Below are 12,809 nucleotides of genomic sequence, written 5' to 3' on the forward strand. Positions count from 1 at the left end.
ATTGGATATGGCTACGCAAAGTGAGTTAAGCGAGTTCGAAACAAATAAAGTATCGACTCTAGTTCCTAAATCCAAGGACTAATCAATAATTGGTACAAAATAGGACTTCAGGTTTAAGCTCAATGAAGATAGTAAGGTAATTCGTAATAAAGCTTGATTATTAGCAAAAAGGTTACAATCAAGAAGAAGGTATTATCTACGATGAAACTTTTGCTCCTATTGCTTAAAATGGAAGCTATTCATATTTTATTTGCTTTTGCATTATTATTTATGCATATTATGACTATTTCAAATGTATATAAAATGTGTTTTTTTTAAATAGTTATTTAAATGAAGAAGGTTATGTCGGTCAAACTTCAGGCTTTGAATTTGAGAATCTTTCTAACTACATTTACAAATTAAATAAAACATTACATAGTACCACCAATGACTCACAAGCATTACTTTGAAATTTTAGGCTTGAGTTTAAGCAATGCATTTGTTCTAATGATTTCGTGTTAAGTAATTATATCAAATAATTATTTATATAATATATAGACGTTATTTTGTTATTTATATTGATTATAACATTTTATCAATAAATACTTAAATTTTACGCTCTTCATTCTTTTTTGTTCTTCTCCTTTACTTTTTGCACGTTTTTCAAATCAATTTAAAGCCTCAATATCTTTAATTATGTATTATAAAAAAGTACGATTATAAAGTATACACTAAGACAAATCTAACGAGATCTCAAATAAATATGCTATTCCTTTTATATATTTCTCAAAAAGCATAGTCAAGCTTTTCTTTTATTTAAGTAGAATACTCTAAATGAGAAGAACATCAGTGAACGGGGGAATATAACGATAACATAACTTGCATCAATTTTGAATTTAACAACTTCGTGCATTACACAAATTTTTATAGTAATATTAGTGTATACAAAAATTTATTTTGTGTGCTTTTCTGAGTTTTTGATTTTTCCACTGTAACACCCCGCCCTGTTTGATTGTTAGTGATTACTCATGGAGACTATAAACTGGCCCCACAGACCAACACAAGTCATCTCAGCGTACTTTAGCCTCACTCGTGCACACCTAGGAAAATTTTTCAGGAGGTCATCCATCCTAAATTACTCCCTACCAAGCACGCTTAACTGTTGAGTTTTTAGTAAATGAGCCCCCATGAAAAGAAGATGCGCCTTGTTGATACAAGTAGTCTATCAATCCTTTTTAAAGCTAAATTTGGGGTATCAACACACTCACCCCCACTTAGGAATACAACGTCCTCGTTGGACTGTAGTTTTAGGATCTTTTTTCCACTAGGTGCACTGAACACATGAGCAACCATGGTCGTTTGTTTTCTCTGATACCATTTGTAACACCCCGGCCCGTCGAGCTGCCGACAAACCAACACAAGTTTTTCAGCGCATTTTGGCCTCACTTGTGCGTATCTTGGAAAACTTCCTAGGAGGTCACCCATCTTATGCTTGCTCCTAAACAAGCACGTTTATTGTGGAATTCTGAAAATAGGCTCCTATGAAAGAAGGCGCACCTTGTTGATTAGTAGTCTATCAATCATTTTTAAAGCTAAATCTGGGATATCACATCCACGTAGTAGACAAACTTGTTTTTTTTAATTCGCATGGTGACCTTGATCTTTCAACTTTTTCATGTATTAGACAAAAGGTTAAGTTTATTGTTATATTAAGTACTCATTTCAAACAAATTTTTGAAAGCTACGTCCATAAGCTGGGGTGATTCTGATGTATGTATTTATGAAAAGGTCGTCATGATGGTTAATAATAACGTAGATTAAACAAAAATCATAACCTTTTGTCTATCAAGTGGAAAAGTTAAAAGCTTAGGGTCATTACGTGAATTAATGAATACGTTTGTTTACCACGTCAAAAAGCCTAAAACTTAGGATCGCCATATGGAATATCGTAATAAAATTTTAATGTTATTTCCCATTTACTTTTTTGGCAAATTTCATGTAGTTACCCTAAGTTTTTGGCTTTTTCACGTGGTAGACAATAAATCCACATGGTGACCTTGGATTTCCAACTTTTCCATGTGGTAGAAGAAATGTTAAATATTTTGTTAAATTAAGTACTCATTTTGAGTGGATTACGAAATATTTGGTCATCTAGAATGATCATGACATCTATTTTTTTTAAAATCATTATGTTAGGAAAAAATAGCGAAAAGTTACAAAACCACTTTCCTTTTGTCTACGATGTAGAAAAGTTGAAATTTTAAAGTCACCACGTAAGTTAACGACCCGTTTGGTACATGGTATTAGAGGGCGGTAATGGTAATAAAATTAAGTAATAAAAAATTTGGTTGTTTGGATGCCTTCAATAGTAATGGATGATAATAAAATAAGGTAATGAAATTACCGAAAAAGGCCATTTTTATTACCATCAAACAACCTGGTATTAGGCTGTAATGGTAATGAAGTATTACTGTGGTAATAAAATAAGGTAATGTTGTTTCAAGCTGAGGAGAAAAAAATAATGAAGAAAAAAAGTGTAATGTATGTAATTATCCAAAAAAATATTATTATTAAAAAAAGAATTATTAGATAGCATAATTTAGATACAATAATGCTTTTAGATACAAATATACAATAATGAAACTAAGAGTCATTACCATTTTATTACTAACAACCAAATGCAATCAATGGAATATTATCTTCCATTACTATTCTTTAGTCATGCACACTAAACAAAAGAATCTTCATTACCAATTCTCATATTCATTTCTTCATTACTATTGCCATTACAACATTTCATTCCCATTACTTCATTACCATCAACCAAACGGGCCGTAAATGAAATGGTTATCTACCATATGAAAAAGCCGATAATTCAAAGTTAATACGTGAAATTTCCTTACCTTTTTCTACCCTTTTTACATCCAATCAAGCCAGCCCTCAGACCTTATGGGGTGTTTGATATGTGGGATTATGGGATGAAAACGACAATTTAATATTCAAATTTCATAAAATCCCTTGTTTGGTAAGTATGCTTAGGATTAGAGATGGGGATTGGAAATTGAATTATTTGCCATGAATTCCCAAGGAATACCTAGAGGTATTCATAACAAATTCAAGACATTAACATTACATAGGGAATTTCGAATTATTTGAGCATAAAGTTCAATGACGCGAAGTACACATGAGTCGTCAAGACATTAACTGATTGTTGGCGCGAAAATTAAAACACCCCCTTTTTCTTTCTAGGGTTTCATTTCAATTTAGCTTTTCTTAAAATCACTCGAATTCATAACAAATTCTTCTACAAATCATCTTCATCAACAAAGTTCCGACAATGTCGAATTTCTTGGATCAATTAAACCAAATCAAATCTCTAATCTCATCATCTTCAAAATCGGAGAAGTCATTTGCTTATTCAACTCTTCAGCACCTTCAAGAACTATCTAATAGCGATGATTCCTTAATTCAGTTTCTTGTTGATCATAATATAGCTTTTCTTTCTTCGATTGTTTCCGACATTTGTATTGATGATGCAGATGAAGAAATGTAAGAAACGTTTTTCTTTGTTATTTGAGTGTTATTTGTTTTGTGGATTTGTAATTGATTATCCATTGATTGTTGCAGTTTTTCACTGGCTTTGAAGTGTTTGGGGTTCATTATGTACCACCCTTCACTTGTTGCCGCAACTCCGAGTATGTGTTGATTTTTTTTCTCTCTATGGTAGTCTTACTTGATGGAGTTATCAAGTTATTTATGATTACCTAATTACTAATAGACTAAAATATTTTGATGACCAATGTAGTGCATTTGCACGCCTATTTTAAGGATTTAAACTTGGAAAAATTGAACTTAATAACCTATGTATCTGCTAATGGATAATATAAGACACGCAAATGGTGAAAATGTTCAAGCTTAAGACTTCCTTGTTTACTGCAATTTGTATTTCTATACGTTACATTCTAGAGCAATTACTTTATAAATGATTTTCGATCAAAATGGCCATTTAGTGATGGACGGAGTACTCTTACATTGTGTCATGATGATCCTTTCTTTTTATTTGTTATGAGGAATCTTTTCTCATGTTTCTTTTGGGAATGATGATTTTGGAGACCATGACTTATGTGATTGGATGGAATAAGATAGCACAAGTTGACAAAATTGCTAAAGTTAGACTTTGAAGTTCCAATTAAATTTGTTATGGGTGGGAGTAAAACATTGTTTATATTTATCATTATTGGGTTTTAAAACTAAGGAAATAAATGGTTCAAAATGTACATTAGTTTTCTGCAATGACCTGACATGGGCTTTTACGTATGGGTAATTTTGGTAATGACAGTGTGGTGGTAACTTGGGGAATAAGTTAGTTTTATGGGTAGCTTTATTATAAATAAGAGGAATTAGAGGCTCATTAGTATCAAGAAATTAGTAAGCAAATTGTGGGTGAGTTTATACTCATTTTTAGGAGATCTCAAGCTTCTCGAATTGCTTGATCTATTTTTTCGTTATTTTGTAATCGTTCTTTGATCATCAATTTTTCAATATAATTTCTCTTTGTCTAGTTTATCAATTTATTCTCCATTTTTACTGTTATAATCCAAGTAGCCAGGTAATAGCAGTTTCATGGAGGAAATATTTTTTTAAGGGTGGGCAAGTATAATGTAAACTGGTTTACTTCTTGATAGGGACAAAGAAAAAACAACACATTCACTACAATTTTTCATACTTTATTTCCTCTAAAACCAAATAATAGAATAAGTTAACTAAAGGAAAAATTATCAGGAATAATACAATCTTTTGCTTATTTCCCTATGATAATACCAACATTTGATTAACCATGAATAATACCAACTTAGGGGGTATTTCCATAGAATGTCCCTAATATGTTAAAAATCAAACTATAGAAGATTATATGACAAAAAAAAAATGGTAAATTAGTTCATAAACTAAAGTTGGTATTATTTTAGGAAAAAGCCTCTTAAGTTGGTGTTATTTATGTTCAATCAAAAGTTGGTATTATTGTAGGGAAATTAACAAAAGATTGTATTATTCATGGTAAGTTTTCCTTTAACTAAATGGCACACTCTTTGTTAGTTTTATACCCTTACAAGAATCAATTACATTGAAATCATGTTCTTTTTGACCAAAATTGAATCATATAATTTCTTTCTTACATGATAGCCTTAGACATGCTCATTACTGCTCCATTTGATAGGTCTTCTTAGGATCGATGATAGGCGAGCCTTGGCTCATAAATAATCTAAGAAACTTTCGTAGGTTGTTTAGTGATGTTACAAGAAATGAAACTAGAAAAGAAAAATGAAATATAATTTCTTATTTGAATATAACGATCCCTTTGTTATTGGTTGGAGGGGTAAAATTCAGAGGAATATGTCGATCGAGTGCTAGAGTCACAGGCTAGATTGATCACAAAAACGAAAATCAAGGTAATGAATGCTTGGCATGTAGTAGTTGTCCTTGTTGGTTATGCATCAATTTCTACACTTTTTAACACATTGAATCCTTTGATTGCAGGTAGTTTGCAATCTAGCTGTGTGGTGTATATCCGTCCAACAGCTTGATGCGTCATCTTTAGCTTCTCATTTCGATCCCTTGTTGAGGGCTATTGTTCATTCCCTTGACAATCCTTTTGGTTCTTTGTCTACAACATTTGAGGCTATTCAGGTGATCCATTATTTACACTACTTTTCTTATGAGATACTTCTATTTTTTTATTATTTCTTTTTTTAGCATCATGTTGTTGCATGTCATGAGCAGTATTTACGATTGAGGATACACACTATAATGAATAATTACAGGACCCTTTTCGTGAATTATCTTCAGTATGATAGAAAAAAGTTCCAGGTGTGCATTTTCTGTTTGTAGCATGATGATGAATGAAGAACATCATAAAATATTTAGCCTACTGCTGAATGTTTTATTCATGGATCTTGTGACAGAAAAATCAGTAATATTGAAAGTCTGTTCGAATGGTAAAGTACAAAAATATAATCATGTACTTGGTTTATGAAGCCAGTGGGTGTAGTGCATTATTGATTTCAATAGACTTTTTTTCAACATGAAGTTATTTGGTAGGACAAAGTTCAATATGCAGTTGCTAAAAAAATTGATGATCTGTTTCTGAGTTCTATTCATTCTTCTGGATTCTGCCAGGCTGTCATGAAGTTAGCTACTCAGCTAAGTGAAAAAATGCGAGACAAATCTAGCATATGGGCACCTCCTATATATAGAAGACTCCTTAGTGCCGACAAGAGAGAGAGGGATATGTGCCTAAGATGTTTATTGAAGGTCAAATGTCTTCTTATTCCTGCACAGTTGTCCCTTTCAAAGGTAACACAATGGCATTGCCATCTTTTACAAATTGGATACAGTGTGTAGAAATTGTTCACTTTTTCTATTTTTGCTATTTGATTTTGCATAAACATGGCAGTGTTTGCATAAACATGGACCACGAGGTAATCAGGCCCAATATTACACAGGTGTATTCTAGAAGAAGAAAAAATCAGTAACAGAATGAAGCTGTGCTTTTCGGTTAGAGGGAATCTTTTTTGTTATTGCATATGCTGAGTTGTCAGATGAATTCTAGAAGCAAGTACAGTAGTATATAATGTAATAGAGGGAATAGATTTTATTCATGCTTGTAGTACAATTTGGAGAGTAGTATACACTATAGGAGTTACCGAGTCACACTAAGAACTCAGGGGGGTACACTGCCCTTTTTACATAATACAAGCATTCTATTCTCTCATCTTTTCTTTTCTCTTCTTAATTCTTCTCTTTCTTGCTCATACATTCTGATATTGGTACTTCAAATTATGTGTCTGCCCTTTTGAAAGTCAGCATAGTACCATTCTGTTCATGTACCAAAGTTCTAGACCCTCTCTACATTCTTCCACTGACATTCTGATACACAAGATTGCTAAATGCTGATAGATGCTTTGGAATTCTTTCATAAGCTAAGGGTCTTGTGTTGTGGGTCAAAGCTTTTACATTGTCGTGCTTAATTAGAGTTCTCTTTTCTTAGTTTAAGTAAAAAAAAGATGTTCTATGCTATAATCAACAATGGCTCAGCCATATTATGTATTTCAGATAGTTCCTGCTGTTCATATTCCCCACTTTAATTCATGATCCTTTTTCTTAGGCAATCGCTCAAGATATAAAGCTAAGATTACTTACTGGGATGGATGAAATGATAAAACGTAATAAGAAAGTTCAGGTCATCGAAGCGTGGGGATGGTTTATCCGTATTCTTGGACATTATTCATTGAAGTGCAGGTATTTGGTTAATGAATTACTTAAAATTCCTGAGCAAACATTTTCTGATCCAGACCCCCAAGTCCAGGTTGCCACACAGGTATCTTTTTCTCTCATGACAATGTGCATCATCCTTTTTGTTTTACTAATTCCGTGGAGATTATTTCCTATAGATTTTCCGGCCTCTTTCATTTTATTTCTGATAAAGGTTTTTTTACAAAAAATCCAGGGGCGCTATGCACATTGTTCTCGTAAAATGAGTTCATATATCGGTATAAAGATCAGTTAAAATGTTCTGATTTGAGTTTATGATTGTTTACGCTCTCTATTAGCCATACCTTGAGCAAACCCCTAAATACATTATTTAACAGTTTTAGGAAGCATGATATTCCTATGCTTTTCCTAGACATAATTTGTTTGCGTGTTGTGCAGGTAGCATGGGAAGGTTTAATAGATGCACTTGTTTGCCTTCCCCCGAAGGTTAAGGATACATCACAAGTTAGTGAAGGCATAGCCCAAAATTTGGCGCTTTCAAAAAGTTTGAAGCTCATCATGACACCCGTGATTGGAGTTATGACAGGCAAAGCTGCCCTTTGTGTACAATTGTCTTGTCTGAACACTTGGTGCTATCTGTTACATAAGCTTGATAGCCTGATAAATGATCCTCAGATACTTCAAATAGTTGTGGAGCCAATGTTCAAGGTTATCTTCAACTTTGGACTCGAGGATGGGAACCTTTGGATGTGGAGCTTATGCATGGATCTGCTTTTCGATTGTATTCAAGCAAGAACTGTAAGTTATGGATCTGATACTTTGGACTCTGGTAAATTACTTCCAAGAACAACTGACAAAGTAAGTCGTTTATCAAAGGAATCTGCACTTAAGAATTATTCTGTTACATGGTTGTCTTGGGACTGTAGTAGGATAGATTTCCTTGTGAGAATGATTCAGAAAATCTTCTGTCAAGCAGCAACTACAACTTTATGCCCTGAAAAGAAGCGGTTGGTTTGTGATGCTGCATTGAGGACATTTGATTCTTTCTTAAAAGGAGTGCATGTAAATTTTGAAAAACCTTCAACTAGTAACGAGACTGTTATGCAGTCCATAAAGGCCATTCTGATGTTTGTCAAGTCAGTATATGACACTGCTTTTTCTGTGGTTGATCCTACTAATGACTTTCAATTACTTTGCTTGCATTCTCTAGAAGCTGTGATTCAGGAGCTTGATCCTTCTATTCTGGGTTCCCCCCTTTATAAGGTTGTTTTAGATATCAAGGATATCTCTGAAGGTGAAGTTGGGCTAAAAGTGCTGAAAGAAATCAGCCCTATAAATTTTATTGATATGGTTCCACCAATAATATACTTAATTGTGCATCACTTACATTTGTTGGTTCAACTGAGCTATAAAACAGCCAACACGGGGTCCATTATACAGAAAGCTCATAAATTTTATTGTCGTGTGCTATGCTCCTATGATTCATTGGCAGTTATCCATGCCGTTTCACTCATGCTGTATGGTCGTAGTGATGATGGTTGTATAAAAATTTGGATTTTGTTTGCCCTATGTCTGAAGGAATACATAGATGGTGTTAAAGATCTCATGCCTTTGCAAGTCCCGCCTGCAAGTACTGGTAGTCTTACCGTCTGCTATTTCTTGATTTATCCTCTTGTCTATTCCTTTCAGAAATCAATAAGCCCTCAAAAGGAGTGCAACTCCCTTACAACTTCTCTATTCTTCTCGACAAGCCCTTTATGTGATCAAGCTACTGATGTGTGGATGTCACTTTATTGCCTATTGAATTCTAGCAATATGCAAGAATTTCAAAGTAAAAATAGTTTTGCTGAAGATCTTTGTTCATCTTTGAATGGTTTTTTTCTTCAAAGTGAGATTTCTGAGGTTCTCAATGAGGTTAATTTTTGTGATTACAGTCGGGAGTCCCATATTTTTGTTCTTTGTGGGAATTTAGCCAGGTGTATAATTCTGAATTTGCATATAGAAAAGGTCACTCCTGAAGGCATTAAATGTGGTTATAATTCATCCAGTGGAATCAACAACTGCTTGGAATTCATAATCAGGTAAGTGATACTGGGATACTCTGCTCTTTGAACTACATTCATATGTTCTCTCTTTTTCAGTAACAAAATGTTAGTTGTCAGAAAACAAGTGACCCTAGAATGGCTCTTGTTTCTGTCACTTATGTAACATGGCGCACTCTTGATAGCATGTTATTTGTTACTTGGGTCTTGACAGAATTGGAAATCTCCCATTCTAAATTAATGTCTCATTTGGTTTTGCTCACTTGCCAACGCACTATTCCAATCTTAAATATGTCTAATTGTGCTTGATTAAAAATGATAAAAAGATGATAATAATAAAATTAAGATCCCACTTGACAATGTTTTAATCTACAAATTGTGAATAAAATACAAAGCGTGATTGGTGATTGGTGAATATTGCAAAAAAAACAAATGGGACATATGATTAGAATTGGAGGGAGTATGTAGTAAGTATTTAGTAAAGTATTAGGTATTCCCTCAGCTGGACTTTAGACTCTTTGAAAACCTGTATCAAAGGAAAAAACTGCTCATTTTTTCGTATGATATTTTTAAAAAACTTCCTCCAATTCAATGCCCTCTTACTTGGTACCTCTGTTTCTGTCCTCCTTTATCCAGTAAAAATAGATGGGTTTATTTTTGTTTGTTAGTAATATGAATATCATCAGTTATTTTCCTAATAATATGTTTCATACGCGATACTTGCCTTTTATAAGAGTTTCCCTTTTGGTAAAGGACCTCCTTGTATAGTTGAGTATTGTGATGAAAGGCCATACACTATATTGCCTCAACACACCGTGGCCAGTTTTTTGCCCTAAAAATTGTGGTTTATGGACATGTCTTTGTATCCTTTTTCTTCTGTTTTTGGGTTATCGCATTTGTCCTTTTGCCTTCTCTGCCTTTTTTGAAACCGTGAGAAGATAAATGTTCCATTACTTGTCTGTTCACATTCTCGTTTACAAAACCTTCTGGTTGGATTTCAATCTATAAAGCTGCTAGCCAGGTCACTACAGTACGCCGAAATCCAAAACGAGGCAATGATTTCCTTATGAATCTGCAGCTTCTCCGAGGGATGATATTAAACTTGTATCCTAAAATCTGCTTGATGTACATGGCCTTGTAATGTAGTTATATTGCAGACCTCTTTTCAGTTTCTTACATACTGTATTGCTACTTATGAATGGCTCCACCATATTGAGTTCAGTGTATAATGTGGCTGCACAGATCTTCTAAGGACATATTGTTAATTTTCATCACTCTTTTTTGTTCTTGCTAATTGTTCAGCAGAAATCCTGTTATAAAATACAATGGTTGCTCACTTTAGAGTTTAGATGTCCAAATGTTGATTTTTGCTAAATTATGCAGGCTTATGAATTTTCTGAGCACAAGTAAAGAGGCCACAGATCATATGCTCTCTAGGTTATATCTAACTTACAAGGCAGTTACATATGTACTCACATCCGTTTGTTTATGTTAACTGGGTACCTCTTTGTATATGACAGGATGCTGACACCATTGACTAGCTTAGTCAGTCGCCTTCAGTGGAAAGATGATATCTTGTCCGTATTTAAGGTCTGTTTGTAATTTCTTAATCATTAAAACCACCCCGATTAATTGTTCTTTCATCTTTTCAGCTTCATTTTCTTTCATTGTACTTATGCAATAATGTTAATGCACCAAAGATTTAGACAATTTATAAACATTTTTCTTTTAAGTAGCATAATGTGCTTTATGACGTCTAAAAGTTTGTAGCTGTAAGTAATATATTCGCTATCATTCACTAATCACTATTCAATATCAAGCCATAATTTAATCAACTCTCTGGATGTTCCCGGTTGCATTAGCTTTGACTTTTAATTTATGTTGGATGCAGTATTTAAATCTTGACCCCCTGAATATGTAGAACATCCAGTATTCATGATTAAAGAGACTAAAGGCGGAACTCTAGCCCAGGAAACATTTTGTGTAACGGGCTTTCAGGTTCAAGATAGTTAACTTCAAAATAGGAGTGAATTTTACTAGTATCATATTTGGGTCTTTTATATTCTCTCCCATAAAGTGTAGGTGCTTAGACTGCTTACCAATGAAACAGCATTTTCAAAAAAATGTAAGCATTTGATCTTTGTTATACTTCTATTTGAGGATGGGGCAACTCTTCCTGGATGTTATGAATCAAAATGTGACTTGGTTGCTGACTTGCAGTATGTAATAAGTCTTGTACAATTTGACAGTAATGATATATTATCCAGGTACTTTGTGATTCATTGCTTCACTGGCTTTCAGATAATGTGATAAACAGTGATGAAATCAGAAACCAGTTGCCGCTGTTGTGGACTGAGATTATCAGAAGTTTACAACGTAGTTGGCCAACGATTGTTTACGACTCCTCCTTCCTTAAACTCCAAGCGCCTCTACTCAAGAAGACACTCGACCATCCAAATCCCTCCATTTCTGGCCCAACTGTCACCTTTTGGAACTCAGCTTATGGAGATCAAGCCCATTTAGATATCCCTCCTCATTTGCATCATGTTTTAGACAAGTTATCCCGACTTGGAAAGATAAAGATTAGAAACAAAAGAACTCCCGTAGTACAGAAATATAGCTCGAATTCAGAAGCTACAATTTCTCGTCCCAAACTCAATGTTAAGGCTACACTGAATACATGCTCAAAGAGAGTCGAGCTTTTGGGAAATATAATGGATGGATCTCCCTGTAAGAGAAAGCTGCTTCCTCCCTGTCCGAAAAGAAAGAGGTCGGAGCTCACTGACCATCAGAAAGAAGTGCGGAAGGCACAACAAGGAAAGCTAAGAGATTGTAGTGGACACGGCCCTGGAGTCCGAACATATACAAATGCTGATTTTTCTCAAGGAAGTAATTATGAGGATTCACAAGATAGTCAAGACGTCCGTGATCCTGAGTTGATCTTGGATTTGCTGAGAAAAACTTGTTGATTGTCTTTAAAACTAATTATGCTTAATTTTGACATGGTTACAGCCACATTCAGTTTGTGTAATGAATTAGTCTATTGTATAGTTTTATATATAAATAATGCTGGCATACTTCATGTATTAAGGTATGCTAGTTCTAATTATAGTTAACGAATCTAAGAACCTCCTGAGTCCTGATTGATGAGCCAAAGTTTGCAAAAAGAATTACTCTATATCTGTGGACATTCTTTATGCCTTGAAAATACGTTACATTTGGTTGCCTTTGTTAAGTGATAGTGTTGACTTTAAATAGTGACTTTATATCATTTATAAATTTGTGTAATGTAATGTATTAATTAACTAAACAAATTAATACGATAAAAGAAAACACCAAAACCATTATGATAAACTATTAAATCTATAGTTACTTTTTCTTTTTTGAAAATTTTAACCTATAGTTACTTACTCTAGTGTACCATTGTAAGTTTAAATTTATATATTGTTAACTCTTAGACGTGCATTTTCAAAGGGAAACTAGTTCTTGTTATTGTTGTGTTATCAGTTTTATAATATG

At 33.7% G+C, this 12,809-nt stretch overlaps 1 protein-coding gene across 2 annotated transcripts; it reads left to right on the forward strand.

The window, feature by feature from the left end:
• The first annotated feature begins 3,073 nt into the window (after positions 1-3,073).
• Positions 3,074-12,480, forward strand: LOC130815209 (uncharacterized). 2 transcript variants are annotated; one of them, XM_057681595.1, is made up of 10 exons: positions 3,074-3,528; positions 3,607-3,674; positions 5,365-5,426; positions 5,515-5,664; positions 6,154-6,330; positions 7,142-7,354; positions 7,687-9,329; positions 10,674-10,727; positions 10,811-10,880; positions 11,592-12,480. In XM_057681595.1, exons 1-10 carry the CDS (start codon positions 3,317-3,319, stop codon positions 11,598-11,600), a joined length of 2,658 nt encoding a protein of 885 aa, XP_057537578.1. In that variant the 5' UTR covers positions 3,074-3,316; the 3' UTR covers positions 11,601-12,480. The 2 variants fall into 2 exon arrangements, with proteins under 2 accessions (XP_057537578.1, XP_057537577.1); XM_057681594.1 differs by having other exon boundaries at positions 3,076-3,528; positions 11,558-12,480.
• Positions 12,481-12,809: the final 329 nt, after the last annotated feature.

Source organism: Amaranthus tricolor, chromosome 6, assembly GCF_026212465.1.
Source record: "Amaranthus tricolor cultivar Red isolate AtriRed21 chromosome 6, ASM2621246v1, whole genome shotgun sequence".
In the NCBI taxonomy this organism is placed as follows: domain Eukaryota; kingdom Viridiplantae; phylum Streptophyta; class Magnoliopsida; order Caryophyllales; family Amaranthaceae; genus Amaranthus; species Amaranthus tricolor.